We start from the raw sequence: 23551 nt of genomic DNA, 5'->3' as shown, positions 1-23551 counted from the left end.
GAGAGATAACTCAATAGATTGAAGGGTGTGCTTTGCATGCAGGAGGCCTGGTTTCTTTTCCCTTCACTACAGAGACCTGGAAAATGGGGTGGGAGTGGAATCTGAACCCCATAAGGTGTGGTCCAATACTCCAGATAAAATGAATCATGTAACTCTGATGGAGGATTAAAAAAGATCTTCCCTGATGAAAAAAAGCTAACGGAGTTTCCCACCATTGGGCCTGCAGTAGAAGAAATGTTGAAAGGAGTTCTATTACAGGCAAGAAAAGAAAAAAGTCAAAAGAATACAAATCTTTGGTTATGGTAAATATTTAAAATATTTGGTAAATATTGGAGCAGCAATGTAAATAAGAATAAAATGAGACAGTAAAATATCAAAGAGGGAGAAGAATAAGATAGAATCTGATCAGTCAAAACGATACCAAAGGGTATCCTTGTTACAGAGAAACCTGAATAAAACCTCTTGATAACCAAAAACCAAAAATCTGAAGCAAAGACACTGAGAGGAAAAACGGAAGGAACTGAGAGAATCACCAGGTAAAATGATCAAAAGGAAAAGGCTGATAGATATTAATGAAATAATAGGTAAAATGGCAGAAAACAAGATAGGGTGACAGTAATTAAGCTCACTTTATTAATAATCACACTGTGTCTGGATTCGCCAAAAGACAGAGTATCTCTCTCTCTATATATATATAAATATGTATATAATATACATAAGAAATTCATATTAGGCTTTAAATTTTTTGTTTTGCTTTTTTTGGTCACACCTGGCAATGCACAGGGATTACTCCTGGCTCTGCGCTCAGGAATTACCCCTGGCGGTGCTCAGGGGACCATATGGGATGGTGGGAATTGAATCTGGGTCGGCTGTGTGCAGGCAAATGCCCTACCCACTATGCTATCGCTCCAGCCCCCATATTAGGCTTTAAGAAAAAGAGATTCATTGTGAAAGGATAGAATAAAATATTTAGTACCATCTAAGGAATGGAATAGTATGCTGCTGTTAGAAAAGATGTAGTCATGAAATTTGCATATAGGTGGATCAACATGGAAAGTATCATGTTAAATGAAATGAGTCAGAAAGTGAGGGACCGACATAGAAAGATTGCATTCAATTGTAGAATATTAAGTAACAGAATGGGAGATTAACACCCAAGAATAATAGAGATAAGTATGAGGAGGATTACTCCACAGCTTAGAAGCTGGCCTTGAATGCTGGGGGGGAAAAGGCAGCTCAGATAGAGAAGGGACCACCAAGTAAAGGGTGCTAGGAGGGCCCACTTGGGATGGGAGATACGGACTGAAAGTAGACTATAGACCGAACATGATGGTCACTTAATACCTCTACTGCAAACCACAACACCCAAAAGGAGAGAGAGAACAAAAGGGAATGCCCTGCCCCAGAGGCCGGGTGGGGTGGAGGAGATGAGGCAGGGGTAGTGGGAGGGATACTGGGACCATTGGTGATAGAAAATGGGCATTGGTGGAGGGATGGGTACTTGACCGTTGAATGACTGAAACGCAAGCATGAAAGTTTATAAGTCTGTAACTGTACTCCACGATGATTCACTAATAAAAAATTTAAAAAAATATTTAGTACCAATTAATACAGAAAAAAAGGGTAGAAAGTTCAGTGGTGGATGAAGGATAAAGAAACTGGGTTAAGTATATTGGAAAAATTTTACTCATTTGTTACAAGACACAGGGCCAGAGAGAGAGTTCCATGGACTGGAGTACATGCTTTACATATGGTAACCAGGTTTGATCCATGGTAGTAGGTGATCTCTAGAACCTAGCTAGGAGTGATGCCTGAGCACTGAGCCAGAAGTCCCTAGGCACCTGATTGTGTATCAAAAGCTAAAAATAAACAAAACAGGATGAAATTATGTCTTCTGAGACAACATGAGTGTATTAGTCTCCCTGAAATAATGAAGTAAAAAATTAGTACAGAATGGTTTCACTCAGATGTTAAATGTAGCACTGTAGCACTGACCTCCCGTTGTTCATCAATTTGCTCAAGCAGGCACCAGTAACGTCTCCGTTAAGAAACTTGTTACTGTTTTTAACATATCAAATACTCCATGGGTTAGCTTGCCAGGCTCAGCTGTGGAGGCTGGATACTCTCGGTAGCTTGCCGGGCTCTCTGAGAGGGATGAAGGAATTGAACCTTGTTTGGCTGCATGCAAGGCAAATGCCCTACCTGCTGTGCTACCACTTCAGCCCTATGTTAAATGTAATAATCAAAAATCCAAAAATACTTCGTAGATTCTCTAAGGAACATCATATTTCCAAGTGGGAAAGAGGGAGGGGATCAGAAGAAAGGGGAGAAGGGTGACCATGACGATGGTACTAGAACTTTGAAGATGTCTAAGGTGAGGCTAATTCACATACAGACATGTAAAGCTATACTCAAATTTTAAAGTCTACAACGCAATGTCAACTGAACAAAATTGTATTAATAAAAAGATAATGCTGATAGAGATGTCATAAATTAGATAGCTCACATACTACAGATGGAAGTACAAATGACCCACCATTTTCAAAGAAAAAATTGTCAAATCATAACTATGAAAAGAGAGATATTTTTTCTAATTATATACACAATGGTAGAAAAAATTATTGATCTTATTGAGGGTGTATTGGAAAGTGTGATTTTTCATGTGTTATTGTTGGGAGTATTTTTGAAATGGCCATTATGGAGACACATTGGAAATACCTAAACATAATTTGACTTAGCACTTCTGCCTCTTAAATAAAAAGAGAGTCTGCCTCTTAAATAAAAAGAGAGTCAAAAGGCTAACAAACAAAACTGTCTATCATTCAAGGGTATCCAGGGCAGATAGTATGGGGGAGTAATACACTGTTTGCCACTACAGTGACAGAAAATTATGGACACTTGACAGGGACTCCAACTTGGAGTGATTAGATGAAATGACAGCTTTCTATTCTTAGATGTCTACAACAGCAGTAGTTTCCGTAAGTCCTTAAATTGCTGATACAAAATTGATTTTATCAATATGATCCTAATGAGCTTAAATATATCAAAGCATTTCCAAGCAATTAAATAAATGGTTCATTATCATCAGAATAAAAATGATCCTTGTCTTTAAAATGTGATCCTAGGGGCCTGAGAGATAACAGTGCAGGGAAGGCTCTTGCCAACCGAAGTTTGATTCTTGACACTCCATGTGTTCCCCTGAGACCTCCAGAAGTACTCTTTCAGCACAGAGTCAGGAATAGTACTTCAGTCTACTGGTTTTGCCTCCCTGGGCACCCGCAAGTGGTTTTAGGCAGTATCAAATCAGTCTTATATTCAGTAACTATTATATCTCCTATTTAATTAAAAGTGAATACCTACATTATTCAGAAAATATTCTGTTGAGTATTAGTCAATAGAGAATGGGGAATTATGATGTCAGCAAATTTGGCCCATGATTTGCTAACAGTCATAAGGACTAACAGTATTATTATTGCAGGAGCTAGGCCATACTCAGAAATGCTCAGGTTTACTCCTGGATCTGTGCTCAGGGGTAACCCCTGGCAGTGGGCACAGAACCTACAGTATTATCTCAGCAGCCCTGCCTGACTGACATTATTGAGCGCTCACAGTTTTCCAGACACATTTCTAAGAGTTTTGCATGTTTTAGTCAGTGAATACACAAATCTGTAAGTGATAAAAAAAAAAAACATACTTTTAGGAGTCAGGGAGAGAAATTTGAGAACCTGAAAGACTAAGTAACTTACCCATATCACACATTTGTTAGAATATGAATTTTAACTCCATAAATTTGGCTGCAGAAGTCATGTTCCAAACCATATTGCTACAGCATTTATACCTCATCCCCAACTTAACTACATTCATTTAATACACGTACCGTACTTTATACATTTTTAAGAAATAGAATAAACTTATCGTAAGAAGAAACTCTGCTTTTCCCGTGAGCATTTATGATGGTAGCACTGTAGCACAGTCCTCCCATTGTTCATCAATTTGTTCGAGCGGGCCCAGTAACGTCTCCATTGTGAGACCTGTTGTTACTGTGTTTGGCATACCGAATATGTCATGGGGGGCTTGCCAGGCTTTGCTGTGCAGGCTAGATATTCTTGGTAGCTTGCTGGGCTCTCTGAGAGGGGTGGAGGAATTGAACCCGGGTTGATTGGGTCGGCCGCGTGCAAGGCAAACACCCTACCTGCTGTGCTATCGCTCCAGCCCTTATGATGGTAAGAACAGTATTAACATTACCTTTCCAGCACGCTTAAGTTCTTGCTCATCTTTGTTGGCAAATCCGTTATTGCTGCAGTTTCAATCATTCCTGTCAGAAAACATACTGGAGCAATACTCAGAATCAAGAGTGTCTTCTCCCATTCATACATGAAGGAAATAATAGCTGATAGTCCCATGTTAGTTGCATTTAGTGTTAAGACACCAACCCTTGAGCCTGTTGCCTGTTATTAGACATAGTTTGAAGGAAAAGAGTTAACTTAAAATTTGCAAAAATTTCTACTATAGTTTCTCACAAAAAAATTAAGTCTTTTTTAGGGGTTACACTTAGATTTCTGTTTGGTTTTTGGGCGTCTCTCCCCACCCCACTACGCTCAGGATTTATTCCTGGCTCTGTGCTGAGGGATCACTCTTGGAGGGTGTCAGGGATCTTCCTGGTTATTGGAATCATGTGGCATCCCAGCCTCCTACATACAAAGCATGTGCCTGTTGAGCTCTCTCTCTAGTCCCTACATATGAATTCCTTATGAAGGCTTTAATATATCAAGAGAATGATTTATTAAATTTACACAGTCACTGAAAACAGAATCTAGCACATCTTAGGTAATAAACTGGTGAATTGTCAGTTTATATTTTGCTTTATTTTTGGTTTGGGGGCCATACTCTTCTGTGCTCAGGGCTTACTCCTGGTTCTCCACGTGCTCAGCAGTCACTGCTGGTGGTTCTCTGTGATGCCAGGGCTCAAGCCATGCTAGGTTGCAAGTAAAGCAAGTGCCTCACCTACTGATGTATCTCTCCAAAACTCAATTAATATTTTAGTGGGAAAGTTTGCATTATGTAGTCTATAAAAATTAAATTTCTATATATTTTATGTACATTAATGATTTCACAGCTGGTAGAACATATACTTAGCATATGCATGACCCTGCTTTCCTGAACACTGCTGGGATTGGTCCTGGGAGCCCCCCTTAAGCACCAGAGGGTGTGGCCAGATAAAGAAATAGGCAACTCCTTTAGATCAAGTATTAAGCGATTTATCTTATTTAATTTAATCATATTTAATGTAACAGTGATGAGATACTGTGTTTATTCCTGTAATATAGATGGGGAAATAAACAGATAAGGTAACTAGCCCCAATCCTATAGTTTGTTAAGTGGAATTTAAGAACCCTTTGTTCTCTGTACCACTTGAGTGATTGATGTCCTACTCGCCTTGTATAGATGTATCTACTTTTTAGGAATAAGAATATTCTTATATTCAAAAACAGGAAATTAATATTTGAGATGTAACTATTATCTAACCCTCAGCTCTCATTCAGGGTATCAACTATCTTAATAGTATCTTTTATCGTTCAAAGTTTTTCTATTCAGAATCATGCATTCCATTTAGTTGTTTTGTCTTTTTTTGTTTTTGCTTTTTAGATCACACCTGGTGGTGCATAGGTTACTCCTGGCTCATGCACTCAGGAATTACTCCTGGCGGTGCTTGGGGGACCATATGGGATGCTAGGAATCGAACCTGGGTTGGCCGCATGCAGGGCAAACGCCCTACCCGCTATGCTATCGCTCCAGCCCCTGTTTTATCTCTTTACTCTTTACTCTCCTTGCATTTTAACAGTTCTTCCTTCTTTCTTTGATGTTCATGACCTTGACTTTTGGGAAAGATTACAGGCCTGTGTTTTGTCGACAGTTTCTTGGGTTTTAGCTTATGGTGTACTCCTCTCAATCATGCATCACTGGCAGCAATGCCACAGCAGTGATTTATGTCCTCATTGCATCTCGACAATCAGTTTATGACACACACATTTAATTGGTTTCATTACTGAATGTTTTTCACTTTCATTAGTTCATAAAGGTAGTGCTTTTCAGGCTTCTCACCATAAAGTTAGTTTTTTCTTTGTGGTTAATAAATGTTTTGAGGGGAGATACTTTGAAGCTTTGTAAATTTTTATCATAAAACTTTCCAATTCATTTATTTCAGTAGGGACTAATATTTTTAATTTTTCTTCAAAATTTCAAAATGTTAATATAATTGTTTGATATTGGCCCAGATATGGCTACTTGAAATCCCTTTGGTGTGACTTTGTTATTCATTGACATGTCTCTATCATTCTTTAAATATGTCCTTACTTTCTTACAGAAGAAAGATTTTCCAGATTCTATCCTCTTTTCTCTAAGAGCCTTGGTTCATCTAGTGGAGAAGGTTATCTGTTAGTCAAAGTATGGTGATAGTTGTGCTTATTTTTAGTGAAATATCAGTAGGGAGAACTGTAAAATTTTCTGTGTATGTGTGTGTGTTTAAGGATATATGCTCAAATGGAAATCTATATTTATTTCTAATTATTTCCTTAAGTCTACAAGGTTATGTAAATATCTCTAATTTTATTTATTTATTTATTGCTTTTTGGGTCATGCCCAGTGATGCTCAGGGGTTACTCCTGGCTCTGCACTCAGGAATTACTCCTGGCGGTGCTCAGGGGACCATATGGGATGCTTGGATTCAAACCTGGGTTGGATGAGTGCAAGGCAAATGCCCTACTTACTGTGCTATTGCTCCAGCCCCAATATCTCTAATTTTAATATAGCACATTTATTTCAGCTTTCTGCTTCCAATATTTTCTATCCCTTCAGCACTGAGAAATCTAATTCCCATAAAGAGAAAAAAAAGATAAATGTAATTAATCTTTCTGTATGTAACCAATCTGTTCTTTTTTTGGCTTTTTTTTTTTCTTTTTTGGGTCCCACACAGTGATGTCAGGAGTTAATCTTGGCTCTGCACTTAGGAATTATTCCTTTTGGGGCTGGAGGAGCATATGGGATGCCGAGGATTGAACCTTCAAGGCAAATACTCCCCCACTGTACTATGGCACCGGACCCTGATCTTGTATTTGAGCTTTGTGCCTGGGCATAAGAACTTTTTCTATAAAGTGGCCTGCCTTGCATAACTTTGCTCATTCAATAAATTTGGATCATCCACTCTGAGCTCCTCTTTGGTTTAAAAGAACATTATATACCTCTCTGATTGACACTGTAGTTTATTTTTATTTATTTATTTTATTATTTTTTATTTATTTGTATTTTTCTTTTTGGGTCACACCCAGCAATGCACAGGGATTACTCCTGGCTCTGCACTCAGGAATTACTCCTGGCGGTGCTCAGGGGGCCATATGGGAATCTGGTAATCGAACCTGGGTTGGATGCGTGCAAGGAAAAAACCCTACCCGCTATGCTATCGCTCCAGCCCCTGACGCTGTAGTTTAAACCACCACAAGCTGATTGAAATGTTCAGGCAGTGAAGCCAAGCACAGCCATAAACCTTGCCTTCTAAGAAAGTGGCAGGATAAGAAGGATTTGCATATAATTCTTTTTTTTTTTTGCTTTTTGGGTCACACCCGGCGATGCACAGGGGTTATTCCTGGCTCATGCACTCAGTAATTACTCCTGGCGGTGCTTGGGGGACCATATGGGATGCTGAGAATCGAACCCGGGTCAGCTGCATGCAAGGCAAACACCCTACCCGCTGTGCTATTGCTCCAGCCCCACATATAATTCTTTTGTTTCAGAAAGAAGTAACATAACAGAAAATAACAGGTATCGGGCTTTGAAGGGTATTATTATAAAAACTAAAGGGAAATAGAAAATTGATCTCTTTTGGGTCTTTGTTTGTTTGTTTTTGGGTCACACTTGACTGTGCTCAGGGCTTACTCCTGGTTCTATGTTCAGGAATCACTCTTGGTATGCCCAAGGAACCACTGCGGTACCAAGGATCGAACCTGAGTAGGCCATGTGCAAGGAAGTGTCCTACCTACTGTCACCCTATCCTTAAATAGTGTATCTTTGGAAAAAATGCACAAAGATACAGGTTTTATTTTTATTTTTGGAAATCAAGTGTAGAAAGTTATAACTGAATAACTTCTTTTTAATTGAAGGAAGGGATCTGTGAAAGGAAAGAAGAGAGAACTTTTGCCTGAATATAACAGAAATACAAGGGCAGTGTCAGGGTTGACTCCATAATTAAATAACTCTTTAGATAATTATTTCTGGAGTATCTGTAGTGTCCAGGGTACCATGTTAAGCGTGGAGAATACAACTTTGCTAACAAAATGATAGTATGCGAAGACAAATGTCTAGCACTGTAGCACTGTCATCCTGTTGTTTACCGATTTTGCTTGAGCAGGCAACAGTAACATCTCCATTAGTGTTAGCACCCAATGACTTCTGTTCGCTCCAGGAACACGAAGTGAGATCTGTTGTTACTCTTTCTGGCATATTAAGTACGCCACGGGTAGCTTGCCAAGCTCTGCCATGCGGGCGGGATACTCTTGGTAGCTTGCCCGGCTCTCCTAGAGGGATGGAGGAATCCAACCTGGTTAGGCGCGTGCAGGGCAAACGCCCTACCCATTGTGCTGTCACTCCAGCAGAAGGAAATCAATATACAATCATAGAAATAACATTCTACATGGTATGATTTCTGCTTCTGACCAACAGGAAGTACCAGAGAATGGATTTATTGTCCCATCTAAAACAAACAAAAATAGCTTCAATGCATGTATGGATTTTCAGGATTATGGATCAAAGGCAATCGAAAATTGAGATGGGAAGTAAACAATGTGAGCCTTAATATTATGCTAATTTCCTTGGCATATTGAGAGAGCTAATTAAAAGTTAGTTCCACACTGGAACTGAACGAGGGCGGAGCCCCACAGATTCCCTGTATTGAGTAGACAAAAGTGAGAATCTGAATCTAGGAAGCTAAAATTTTCAGCGCAGAACACCAGAGAGGAAGATGCACTGAAAAAGAAATTGGTGAATCTGCAGAAGTTCCTCATTGAGTATTCAGCTAAATAGTGCATATGTGAGGTTGGGAATCCTGCATGGTCATTTGAGTCAGACTGGAAAACTACAGTTTATAAAGAATTCAATGAAACACTTAGAATGATCTCTAGTTCTATCTAATTTAAAAATCAAGGTTCAAAGAACCAAACTATTCTCAGGTAATTTAATTGTACCTCAGATCAAAACCTGAGGATATTGTTCATTGCAGCACTCTTTACAATAGCCAGAAACTGGAAGAAACCTGAATGCCCAAGAACAGATGACTGGTTAAAAAAACTTTGGTACATCTACACAATGGAGTACTATGTAGCTCTTAGAAAAGATGAAGTCATGAAATTTACATACAAGTGGTACAATATGGAAAGTATCATGCTAAGCGAAATGAGTCAGAAAGAGAGGGATAGACATAGAAAGATTGCATTCATCTGGGGGATATAAAGTAACAAAGTATGAGATTAATACCCAAGAATAGCTGAGATCAGCACCAGGAGGATTACTCCATAACTTAGAGGCCAGCCGGGTATCCTAGAGGAAAGGGCTGTTCAGATAGAGAAGGGAGCACCAAATAAAGGATGTTTGGAGGATCCTCCCAGGAGGGGAGATGCATGTCGAAAGTAGACTATGGACTGAACATGTTTGCCACTCAATGCCTCTTTTGCAGACCACAACACCCAAAAGGAGAGAGAGAACACAGGGGATTGCCCTGCCACAGAGACAGGGGGGATGGGGGGATGGGGGTGGGAGGGATATTATCCATGGTGGTGGAAAATGGGCACTGGTGGAGGGATGGGTATCTGATCATTGTATAATTGAAACCAAAGCACAAAAAATTGTAAATCTACAACTTTAAAAAAAATAAAATAAAATAAAGGGAAAAAAAAACCCTGAGGATATTTACAGAAAGGAAAAATACTTAGCATCCAAAACTGTTCCATTCACAATGTGTGGCATCCTGTCAGAAATTAATAGGAAAAAGCAAGAATAGGAGCAAAATGGGACTCATGGTGAGTATTAAAATAAATCAACTGAAACTCACTCAGAATTGATACAAATGTTAGACCTAGCAAATAATGACTTTAAAAGACATTATTACTGTAGAACATATATATATATAATATATGTTTATGTATGTATAAAATTAGGACGAGGAAAAATCAAAAGTTGACTATGGCAAAATTATGAAAGTATAGATTTTAGTGTCCATAAATAAAGTTTTACTGACATAGTCACCCTCATTTGTTAGCTGTCTGTAGCTGTTTCCATGCTATAAGCTGGTGTTGAGTAGTTGCTAAAGAAGCCATATATGGTACTTTTGTCATTTTGCACAACTGTTCAGTATGTTACAAATTTGTCATGTGGTTACAATTTGACACCCAGCAAATTATTTAATGCTGTACATTTTATTCTAGTTTTTAAAAATACTATTGTATATCCATCACTAAAAGATAGAAAAGTGGACTTTGAATATCATGATTTTAAGGCACAGAGGACTGAAATTTATTTTTTATTCCAAACAGATACTACTATATTGTGTTTTTATGTCATAAGAACATATAGTTCTAAAAATATACAAGATAAATAATTATCAAAGTAGGCAGCCATCAAAATATATTCCTAATTATCATAAAAGCAATATTCAGTAATGTTAGAGAATTCCACCAAAATTAGAGAATTTTAAAAAAAGATCATCTCATCTTATTATAATGTTTCCATGAGCAAAAAAAGTGAAAAGGAATCTGAAAATATGTATGTTTCTGAGTGGCTCCGTTTTCAGTTAAGCAAAAAAAAAAAGTAGATGGTAAATTAAGTCATGTTTGATTGAAGCAGTGGAAAAAATATGTTCAGGGGCTGGAGCAACAGCACAGCGGGTAGGGCGTTTGCCTTGCACGCAGCTGACCCAGGTTCGATTCCCAGCATCCCATACGGTCCCCTGAGCACTGCCAGGAGTAATTCCTGAGTGCATGAGCCAGGAATAACCCCTGTGCATTGCCGGGTGTGACCCCAAAAAAATATGTTCAGAGAGCATGAGCATATCTGATATTTAGCATTTTGATGACAGTTGCTTAAAAAGTTGAAGGCACTGATAGAAACATTACTAGTCAAAAGCAAGGTAGGTTATTTGAGTAGCTTTCCTGACTCTTGATGAATTGACATTATGTTATTTATATTATTTGGTTCTTAGTTAAAAAAATTGTTTATTTACTTTTATTCTGGGGCCATACCTGGTGGTGCTGGGGATTCTAACTAGGACCAGTCACATTCAGGACTAGAACCTTAATCCCTGTACAATCTCTTAGGCACCATGGTTTTTAGTTGTTTGTTTTTGAGGAGACAACAGTGAGTTTGGAGTTGCTGAAAAATAGGCTGTTAAGAATAGTTTGTATGGAACAACTGTAGGTCAGAACGTTTTCAAAGATGTTAATAAAAACTAAATGAAATTTTGAAGTGAACTCTTAAAATGTAAAGAAGCTCATAGTGGTGACAATTATCTGTTTAGCAGAAGAAAAAGTTTAGTTCAACATATTTGGCATTGTGAAAAGTTGTGGAAATGTAAGTTATTTAAAGTCTATGGTCACTCATTTATCAGGAAGCATTTTTTCAAACATAATTTAATATATCATGTGTTTCTGAAGCATTATTGGTTTAATGGTGAAACTTTTTTGCTCTTGTAGACTTAAGAATTATTATGTTTTTGTCAAAAACAAAAGCTAAATATCAGTTTTAGGGAGTGTGCTGGGGATTGAATGCAGAGTCTCATATTAGCAAAGCATGTATTCCATCAAAGAACTATTCTCAGAGCTTGGATTCTGCATGTCTTGATATGCTTTACCATATAACAGTTTGAAGGTTTTTATCAGTAGTATAGATTTATTGAAATATTTTGAGTAAAGGAGTTAGATTGAAATTTTTCTTTATAAGAACAAATCACCTGCAATCACTATTATTAAACACTGAATGGCTTTGTATATTAACTTTTGCTGTAGACTTAATAATGTCTTTTAATAAGTTCAATCTAAAATTATAAGACAAAACATCAATCATATGCCACTCTTATTCTATGGTTCATATCATTATGAGGACTATAGATCACAGATAATGTCAAGCTGTTTTACATACTTCCATGTCAAAAAGCTAAATCAAGAAATGGGGTGACCATTATCAGGTAATGATATTCTAATTTTACATAGTTGATTCACTGGGATCTTGGATTTAATAAATGAAAATTTTATGACTTCTTGGGGTAATATAATTTTAGCTTTGATGAGAAAAATTATTGGAATTAATGTCAGTCAGTTGTATAGCAAGCATACATTATGTTATAAATAAAACACTTTTCTGTGAACAAAAAAAGAGGCAAATTTTTGGTTTATGAAAAGAAGTTGCTTAAATACATAGAAATCATAACTTGTAATTTGTGGAACATAGTCTTCCAAAGAAAGTAAAGTGACTTTGTACCTTTAATAAAACCACATATCTTACAGAGAATGTCTGGTGATAGATGTACTGGCAATAATTCATTACCGTAGGCTAAAACAGTACCAATTAATTGATTGTGTTCAACTGTTTTAGGAATTATATAGGAATTATATTGTCCTTTATTATTTATTTGTACTATATATGTATATATATTACATATTCTTCACTAACATGACTCTTGAGGTATTAGAATTTCTAAAAATATTTGGGATATATATTTTCAGACATTAGTAAATGTTTCAAAAAGGTAAAAAGTTCTTTGGTGAACAGTCACCCTAAAGCATTTCATAAGATAAAATGCAAATGACGTTACATAATAAAAAACTGAGGTAAAATATATCTTAAGTCGACTTGCTAAGTTATTATGAGGCCATCATTTACAAACTCTAAGAAGAAAGTTGTGAGGGATCAAATGATAGGAGTCAGATGCTTACAAACAATCACGCTGATAAATATTTTCATAAGGAGGGAATTATATTGACTTTTGAATACTATTTTGTTCTTTTGATTCAATTAATACTTGCTAAAAGAGAAAATGATTCAAATATAAAATATAGCAGCAAGTAAGAATGCCTATTTTGTAGGTCTTTACAGATTTGAGTGCTATTCAAGAAAAACATTAGCACAGTAATAAAAAACATAGCAAATTTTGTGATGGGGATTATATATCAGGTTTGATATTTCTGCCTAAAGTAGTGAACTCTGGGATCATTAAGCACAGATATTATGTTATGAAAGATTGTCCTATGGAAGATTAATGCTGTACTTGTTATTTGATTTTTTTGCCACTAGCTCTAGGGATACCTGTATCTCAGTCCTTGTGCTTGGTGGTTGCCTCCAGTGGTACTGAGGGACAAATTAGTGTTGTGGAAGAAACCTGGGGTTTGACCCAGCAATACCACTCCTGGGAATATATTCCAGAGAGGCAAAAAAGCATAGTCGAAGTGACATCTGCACTTGTTTGTTCATTGCAGCACTCTTTACAATAGCTAGAATCTGGAAAAAACCTGAGTGCCCGAGAACAGATGACCGGTTAAAGAAACTTTGGTACATCTACACAATGGAGTACTATGCAGCTGTTAGAAAAGATGAAGTCATGAAATTCATATACAAATGGTACTACATGGAAAGTATCATGCTAAGCGAAATGAGTCAGAAAGAAAGGGACAGACATAGAAAGATTGCATTCATCTGGGGAACACAAAGTAACAAAATAGGAGACTAACACCCAAGAATAGCCGAGATAAGTTCCAGGAGGATTACTCCATGGCTTTGAGGACAGCAGCACACGCTTGGAGAAAAGGCTGCTCAGATAGAGAAGGGAGCATCAAATAAAGGGTGTTGGGAGGTTCCTCTCAGGATGGGAAATGTGTGATGAGAGCAGACTATAGACCGAACAAGATTGCCACTCATTGTCTCTTTTGCAAACCACAGCACTCAAAAGGAGAGAGATAACAAAAGGGAATGCCCTGCCACAGAGGTAGGGTGGGATGGGGGATAGGGGGTGGGAGGAATACTGGGACTGGTGGTGGTGGAGAATGGGCACTGGTGGAGGGATGGGTATTCGATCATTGTATAACTGAAACCCAAACACAAAAATTTGTAAGTCTACAACTGTACCTCATGGTGTTTCACTAATAAAAATTTAAGAAAAAAAGATTCAGAATAAATGAAAACATCTCTTTAAAAAATAAATAAAAATAAAAAAAGCTAAAAATAAGTGAAAAACTTATTTTGAACTTTTCTCAATAATAGTTGATATTCCACTTTTGATAGAAAGGTTAATCGTATTAAAATAATTGAAAGAAAATCACCTCGTCTGCACTGGCTTCCTCATAATATTTATTTATGTCTCTGACATACATAATACTGGTCTTTCTGCCACTGATTTTGAATATGATGCATAGATATTTTGCTAATACACAATGTGATCATCATGATTAGATATATCTATTCAACTTGATCTGTTTAGCAATTAGCACAGAATAATTTCCATACATATGAATTATGTTAAATAATGTTAATTTTTACGCTAGATAAGATGATTTTCTGGGGAATGGAAAAACTATTTTTTTTTAAATTGAAAGCTCAGCGGTGGGGACTGGAATGTTAGTACAGTGGGTAGGGTGTTTGCCTTGCATACGGCCCACCTGGGTTCTATCTTTGCCATCATACATTGTCCCCCAAGCACGCCAGGAGTGATCCCTGAGTGCAGAGCCAGGAGTAAGCCCTGAGTACCACCAACCCAAGCACCGGAAGGAAAAAAAAATTCAGAGACTGAGCAAAAAGTAAAATAGTAAGGCACTTGTCTTGAATGCAGCTATGGCATTGGGCCTTCTGTGCGGGTTTGAATCCCCACACCACATATGGTCCCCTGAGCACTGCCTGGCATCATTCCTGAGCACAAAGCCAAATTTAATTCCTGAACACAGCTGGATATGTCCCCTCCAAACAAAACAAAAGAACCAACCAAACAACCAAACAGAAAATGTTTTAAGGTGTGTATGTGTGTGTGTGTGTGTGTGTGTGTGTGTGTGTGTGTGTGGTTTTTGGCTCACACTTGGGAAATCTGCTGCTGTCTTGGAGCTTGGCATATCACAGAATACTCCAGAGTCTAGGGATTGAACCCAGGTCTCCTGTGAGTGCCTTGCCTGTTGAACTATCTCTCTGGCCCTGTGTGTGGATGCATTGTGTTACTTTTTCTTTTCTCACTACTGAGTTTTCAAGTGTTTTCTCTAATTCATTTTTGGTATCTTCTTTTAGTCTTCTGGTTATCCAATTACACCAATTAGAATGTTTTTTTTTCTTTTTTGGCTAAAAATACCTAGAACTGAAGGGGCTGCCTTACATCTTACACTGAGTGTTCCCCCTTTTTATTTATTTATTTATTTATTTATTTATTTATTTATTTATTTTTGCTTTTTGGGTCACACCCAGCAATGCTCAGGGTTTACTCCTGGCTCTACGCTCAGGAATTACTCCTGGAGGTGCTTTGGAAACCAAATATTCCCTCTTAGTTATGACACTTACCTGGTTTTCTTAAGGTTGTGGGTCATATGAGCAGAGCTTACCTAAGATACATAGACACATGTGTATTATGTACACACATGTACAGCACATACATCTCTCATTTCAAAATAGAAGTAGTATACTTACTCCTTGAATTTGAGCGATATCTATGGCTAATGTTGTTAAAGCTCCTGTGCTGTTTTCTTTATCATCAAACCAGGAAATATCCTAGAAAAAAGGAAAATCAACATAAAATTATCACACAGACTCTTCTTTGACTTGTAATTTTGTAAGCCAGAATACATTTTCTTGTCTTTTAATTTTTATAACTGCTATGGATCAAATAACTCTTATTTTCTCATTTCACAGAGTTCTATATGAGAGGTCTATAGCAAATGTGTTCCAAAGAGGGGCCTGAGTAATGGTATAGTGTGTAAGATGCTTACCTTGCACATGCCAAAGCAGGTATAGACCCCTGGTACCCCATAATTCCCTAGGCCTCAGGAGTAAGCCCTTTGCAATACCAGGTGAGGCCTCCAAAACATTTAGAAAAAAAGAGAAAAGAAAGAAAAAGTTTTCCCAAAGTCGTTGCATTGGGAAGGGTCCCAGCTACTAAAGGGAAACCTATACAATCATATCTACATTGTGCAAATATAAAATAAAGTACAATATAGGAAGAAAACAGTATTGTATATTACATTTCACATTATATAAAAACATGTTGTAACACTTAGCATTGGCTTTTTAGACTTTATCTGATAGTCAGTCAGCAAGGTATCCATAACTGCTTTCCAGCAAGTTAGCAATTACGCATTCTAGGATTGTTTTCCAGCACAGGCAATGTAGGGTAAAATAGCAGTGTTCAAGGAATATAGCTGAGGTTAAATAAAAATTTACTTGCTATCTCTCTTTCTTTTATTTTTTTTTGGTAGGAGTACTGCTATTTATTCAGCCACTGATTAGCTGATTGAATTGGACATGAACTCCACCTTAATTTTTTTATTCATTTATTTTCTTTTTATATTTATTTATTGAATCACTGTGGGAAAAGTTACTAAGCTTTCAGGTTTAAGTCTTGGTCATATAATGATCAAACACCTTTCCCTTCACCAGTACTCATTTTTCACCACCAAGAGCCCCAGTATATCCCCTCTCCCATCCCTCCAAATGCCTGTGAGGCAGATGATTTCTACTTAACTCTTCTCTACATTGATTACATTCATTATTTCGACAAAAGACACACCATTATTGTTTAGAATTCCCCCCCAAACAATCAGAATTGCTGAAAAGGCACTGTGAATATTTTGTTTCCTATAGCTAGTTATGAGAATCATATAATGTCACGTGGCCACGATTTTGGATTTCTGCAAAGAGCCAGATAATTACGAGATTGGTTTCTGTGTGTCTGGTGTTATGGCCGTGCCGGAGAGCCGCTCATGGTGGGTAACTCATGACCTCGGTAGGGTGTGAAAGACGTGCTGGTACTGTCCCCCCTTCCCATAAGACTGCAGTTGCCCCGTCACCGCCGGCTCTTACCTGGCTTTCCTATAAGCTCTGAGGTTGTGGCCACCTTGCCGCCAGTGGGGGAAAAGGCAGAAGGGATCAACACCCTTTCCCTCCTGGGAAGGCATGGCGCCGTAGTTTAACGCATGGTCCATTCACTTTTCTTCTGCAAGCTGCTGGGCTCTTGACTAAGTCCTTTTTCCTCTGGAGCCATGGCCTTGCCAGAGAGCCGCTTGTGGGGGGCAACTCATGACCTCGGTAGGGCATGAAGGACAAGCCAGTACCGTCCCCCTTCCCCATGAGACTGCAGTTGCCCCTTCACCACCGGTTCATACCTGGCTTTCCAATAAGCTCTGAGGTGGTGGCTACCTTGCTGCCAGGGGGGGAAAAGGCAGAAGGGATCAACACCCTTTCCCTCCTGGGGAGGCGTGGCACCGTAGTTTAACGCATGTTCCATTTACTTTTCTGCCGCAAGCTTCTGGGCTCTGGATTAAGTCTTTTTGCCTGTGGAGCCATGGCTGTGCCAGAGAGCCGCTTGTGGGGGGGGGGGCAACTCGTGACCTCAGTAGGGCATGAAGGACGAGCCGGTACTGCCCCCCTTCCCATGAGACTGCAGTTGCCCCATCACCGCTGGCTCATACCTGGCTTTCCAATAAGCTCTGAGCCGGTGGCCCTCTTGTATGCAGTCCAGATACATTTCTGGCAAAAGGTGCTGGGTTTCAAGATTTGTTTCTGAGTCTCCAGTATCATGGCTATTAATCAACTTGATCAGGAGCCAGAGAGGCCATTTGTAGGTGGCGACTCGGGGTCTTGTTGGGATGGGGAGAAAGAGTCGGCTCCACGCCCATGTGGTGAGGCCTCGTGTGTCTCATCACTGCAGGCCCAAACCTGACTGTCCAGTGGCCTTTGGAGGATGGTGGTCACCAGGCCACTAGGGGGAACAGGCCAAGGCACAAAACCTATTCCCATCTGGAGTGGCCCAGCGCCAGTAACCTACTGCAGGAACAGGACGCATTTCTGCCAAAAGCCTTTGGGTTACAAGATTCATTTCTGAGACTCTGGGATCATGGCCATTAAGCAGTTCAATCAGGAACTCCAGAGGCTATGCCTCCAATTATATAGCTGAGCTGGAGGTGGTTTGTAGGTGTGTCTCCCGCATACCTAACTTTTAACCGTTTACTTTCTTGGTAAACTTTGCCCCAAGTTTTTGGGGTCTGGCCAAAGGCACAGCAGAAATTTTGGGGTATCTGAAAGTCTGAAGGTGCCATCAGGCTGCTGATGCACTCACTTTGCAGGTACAGATTGACCTGCTGGTGGCACCATACCCCCTGCTATCTCTCTTTCTGATGTAAAAAGTAAAGTTATAGAGTTTTTGATACTACTAAATCTACCATTTCTGCCAAAAATGAATCTGGAAATGAAAAAATGATGACATGATTAGAACTGTTTTACATAAACTTTCTCATTTAAGCACATAACAGCTCCGTGAGGTAGAACTGTGATCATTAATATTTTATAAATAAAGAAACTAAGATACTGAAGTGACTTGTCCTACACTGCTGACAAGTGACAAGGAGACCGAATGCTAGTTTGTAGTCAACAATGCTACTCTGTAGGAAAAGAGAAATATTTTTCATGTAACTGAAAGCATTATAGTTGAATTTCATTACCTATGTGGGCTGGAGCGATAGCACAGTGGGTAGGGCATTTGCCTTGCAAGCAGCCAGCCCGGCCGAGCCGGGTTGATTCCTCTGCCTCTCTTGGAGAGCCCAGCAAGATACCGAGAGTATCTCACCTACACAGCAAAGCCTGGCAAGCTACCTGTGACGTATTCAATATGCCAAACAAAGTAATATGCCAAACACAGTAACAACAAGTCGCAAAATAGAGACGTTACTGGGCCCGCTTGAGCAAATTGATGAACAATGGGAGGACAGTGTTTGTTCTTTTTTTTTTTTTTTGTTTCTCCTCAGGATTTGCCACCTCAACTTTAGAGGTAATTTTTAGAGAGCCTTTAGTGATCAACATTAATGCTATTAGTTTAAGATTTAACAACTTCCCCAGAAGCCCTAGCCGATATAGTTTAGAAGGAAATGGTCAAAACTAAACTTTCATTCAAAAACTCAAAAACACCTCGATAAGTCAATATTCACAATATTCACAATATTCACTATAGTATACATATTTATATTTACTATAAATTTATAGCTATAAATTCATAGCTGATATAGTATACAAAAAAGGAATTTATGTTTAGCTTTGAAACACAAAGTAAGTAATGAATATTTGCAACCATTGAAAGCAGCAATAATATAATATTCTTTTCAACCAGAAGAGTTTCAAGTAATAAAATATAGATTGTATTCCTACAATAAGATTACACCCAATTCCATGAATACCTCTCTCTTTCAAACGAGATTTCAAAATAGTTATAAAAAGAACTGCAAGTCTCAGCATGCTTTCTAAGCCTTAAAAAGTCTTCTTATCTTAGGACAAAAGCCAGGCATTAAGAGTTAGGTGAAATTGCACATTAGGAGTTTCTCCTACAATTGACAAAATTTAAATTAGAAAGATATTTATTTAAAAAATGTACTATGAATTTCTCACTCTCCAATTAAAAAATAGGTTAAATAAGATAAAAAAAAAGCATTCTTAAGTGTAAAAGAGGAAAAACAAAACATAACTGAAAGAGGTGGATGAATTTATGTGGGTATTTAAGACCATCTTAATAACAGAAAGTTTCTGTGCATGTTTTTGTGAATGATTCTCGAAGGATCAGATATTGTTGCTTATAGGTTGTGTATCCCATAAGCTATCCTATCCTTATGAGCAAAAACAACTTTATCTGGGCATGTGATGTCTTGGTGTTTGTATGGTGAATACTAGGAAGAGGACAGACAGACAGACAGACAGACAATCAGAGTATTGATTTTGTTATGTTTTGTTTTCATCTGTTTGAGGACCATACCTATCAGTGCTCTGGGCTTTCTCCTGGTTCTATGTTGGTGGGGCTCATTGGACCATACATGGTGACAGGATAAGCACCTTACCTGCTGTACTCTTTCTCTGGCCCCCAAATAATTGATTAAAACATTTCCAACTGGGCAAACTGATTCATGGCCTGAGACTCCACTCATAACCAAAAACATCCCCAGAGAGAAAGGAAATTGAAAGGATGTTTGGAAAAATTGAAATTTTTATTCTTTTGCTGAAAATAATAAGACATTCAAGGAGAACTTTTAGAAATTCTGGTAAATTGAAAATAAATTTTCTTGAACATGAAATGGCCTAAGTTTATGGTGTAGGAACCCACCAAAAAGTGAGGTGACATGAACCAGTGTGGAATATAATTTTAATCAATTTATGAGATAAAAAAATAAAATGTTCTTAAATGTCTTGGTATTCAACAAGGTCAAAATCTAACACCAATGAGCTATGTAGGTATTAAGGTTTTATAATCCTTCAAGTAGATTTTTGTTTTCTTGAATCAGAGAGGATCTCCAAATATCAGAGACAACCTTTTTGAACGAAGAGTCTCGGGCACCATCAGCTTCTGAGTATCAAGTGGCTATGGAAACCTCTTACCCCCTTCACTCTATTTTGTTTCTTGTAGTTTCCTGAGAATACAAAAGTCTGGCCAGGAGTTTTGTTACACAGCAGAGCTCCAACTACTCCAAAAATCACAAGATATAAAAACTGGCTTTGATAACTTGACTGGAGTGACAGTAACTCTATTTCTGAAAAGAAATGACCCTGGCAGGAAGCTATTTGCTTCTGCACAGTAAGCTCTGGTGACAGAAAGTGAAGCAATGGGCTCCAAATGATTACTGGCTTTCAGGGTAACCCAATACACCTCAGTCTCCTGAAAGAATTTTAGAGGTGCCAATCTGAAACATTCCTGCCACTTGCCCCTATGACTCACTTCTCAAGATTACCGCTTGATCTGCCTATTTTCGTTATTTTACAGATGAGATTGATCATTTGTGTGTGGCAGGCTGACCTGCCAGTTAGACTGATGTTCTTTGAGTTCAGGACTCTTACGAAAAGGGCAGAGAGGCAGTTTCATGAAGTGTGGAGAGAAAAATACTGTAAGCTGTGTACATGGATAAGAACCACAAATGAGCTCCTCCTTTTAAATATATTTCTTAAGATATTGTAACTCTTAGTCTCCTTTTTCCTGTTTGGATATGGTATTCTATTATGATTCTAGAACACTACATTGTAATTAAAAGAAAGATTTGCCAAGATAAATCAAGAAACTAGGAGTGAACTCAATCCTTCTTTGATACAAATTCTATTTTGAAATAACAATTCTGAAGAATTTTGGATGTGCTTCTAATAAAATATACAAATAAGAATTGTGATGGCAGAACTTTGCTGTTCAGAGCATAATAATAAATAAAAAAGATTAAAGGAAATATTACATTAAGAAATTGATTTGATGAAAACCTGAAAGCTAGAACAATTAAAAACGTTTTAAATAAGAAAAAAAATAACTAAACACTGACCTGATATAACATGGCTTTAAATGCCAAATGTCTCAATCTCATAGTTAAAGTTTCCCCTGCTCTTCCATAAAACAATCCCTAAAAAAAAAGAAAATTTCATTTGTTTTATTTTTCATAATATTAATTTTCATATGAGTAATTTATATTTTATTTGTTTTGGTTATTATTACAACTTAGGTAAGAAAACAGAATATTAATAATATTTAAGCTTGACAATTTATGAACAATTTACCTGAATGAAGTAACTGATAAAGCATATAACACCCAAAATGACAAATATCATAGAATAAATTTCTGCATCATGCTTTAATGTGGTTTTATCATCATTTTCAAACATCTGTAAAAGAAAAGATTTTAAAAATCAGGTGACTAGAGGAAACTATATTAAAAAATTAAAATTTTATCCATAAAATTTTTGGAATAAATTTTAACATTATATTATGTTCACTTTTTGCTGAGAAAAGTATACAGTACTCTATCCTTTATATTAATTACATTTAATAAAAGTAATTTGCTTCAAATTCTTTTAAGCCATGCAATATAGAATCAAATAAGTCCTCAGCTTGCTCTAATTATGCTATTATACTACAACAATTTCAAAGAAACTACCAACTATTTCCAGTAAACTCTAATAAGTCAGGTTTCTTAGTATTACTCTATTTGTAAAGTAGTATCTGAAATTGAGACCTTTTGACATACCTCAGAAATTATTCTTTAACTAAGTGATTATATTGGCATTTAGGCTAACCTAGTGTAGCTGAACAAATCCAGGGAATTTAAGACCTAATATGACTCTAGTAAGATCCTTGATTTTGTCAATCTGCTGAGTCCTCTGACACGACCTCAAACTTTGTTGCTTCCCCTTTTTGAGCTTGCGTGTAATAAAAAATGGCTATTGTTCAGACTAGTTGAAAGGAGAGCAGTTGTATTTGTCTAATTTATTGCTTCAGTGCTTTGGAATGCTGATACAGCATTGGAGTTAAAATTAGAAAACAAAGCAATTTCTTTACTGATCTCCCGGTCAACAAGAGTCAGTCAAACACTTCACAACAGAAGCTGGTTTATCCCCTGAGATCATTACTTAACCTTCCTATTATGGATTCCATACTAGGAATGAGACACAGTTCCAGCATTTTCCTCGTGAGACTGAGTAAAAAGTAACTATTCCTTTAGGACCTAGATTGTTTAAGCTTGTCAAAAATGTTTAAGTTTTACTTACAGTGACGATTTTTGAAAAGATGATGGAAAATACTGGATGGACAGTTCCATTTAAAATAGAAGCCAACGTCCCCAGAACCATAGAAGGCCATTCAGACTTGTTTAATTTAAAGATTGTTAATAGCGACACTTCAGGAATATGTGCCTATAAATAAAATACCTTGGTTAAAACTCCAGTTTGATTCAACATGAAACCTATGGATATTAGTCAATCTAAAGCCAAGCTCTAAAGTCACTGTCCTCCCAGTTGTTCATCGATTTGCTCGAGCGGGCCCAGTAACGTCTCCATCGTGAGACTCGTTGTTACTGTGTTTGGCATATTGAATACGTCAGGGGTACCTTGCCAGGCTTTGCCGTGTGGGCGAGATACGCTCGGTAGCTTGCTGGGCTCTACAAGAGAGGTGGAGGAATCAAACCAGGCTTGGCCAGGCTGACTGTGCGCAAGGCAAACACCCTACCGCTATGCTATCGCTCTAGCCCTTTAGCTCTAAAGTAAAATATCAAATAGTGGCAGAGTAGAAAGTAGCATTTCCTTAGAAAAATATTAGTGCCCATATGCATTGTGGATAATGAGAAAAACAGAAAATAAAGGAGCCTTACTCAAAAGTAACTGTAATTTACTATCTTTAAGTCTTTCACTCAGTTGTGATTATGACAAAAAGCACAAGTTCTGATGGCTAAGACCTACTGAAGGATTGGCAGGCACATATTTTTTTCTTTACTCCTGTTAAACTACATGGAATAACCTACTCTATTATGGAACAAAAATCTAGACA

The 23551-nt window shown here is 37.8% G+C and overlaps 1 protein-coding gene across 1 annotated transcript in view; it reads right to left on the bottom strand.

The window, feature by feature from the left end:
- The window catches only part of ABCB5 (ATP binding cassette subfamily B member 5), a 172966-nt gene that overhangs the window by 36552 nt on the left and 112863 nt on the right, over positions 1-23551 (bottom strand). Inside the window, 6 exon segments of the mRNA XM_056118701.1 lie at positions 4246-4292; positions 4295-4448; positions 15694-15774; positions 21558-21635; positions 21790-21894; positions 22777-22920. Of these exon segments, the coding sequence (XP_055974676.1) occupies positions 4246-4292; positions 4295-4448; positions 15694-15774; positions 21558-21635; positions 21790-21894; positions 22777-22920 (609 nt within the window).

Source organism: Sorex fumeus, unplaced genomic scaffold (assembly GCF_029834395.1).
Source record: "Sorex fumeus unplaced genomic scaffold, SorFum_2.1 ptg000037l, whole genome shotgun sequence".
NCBI lineage: Eukaryota > Metazoa > Chordata > Mammalia > Eulipotyphla > Soricidae > Sorex > Sorex fumeus.
The sequence above is the reverse complement of the archived record's forward strand: the minus strand, read 5'-3'. Positions and strand labels throughout refer to the sequence as shown.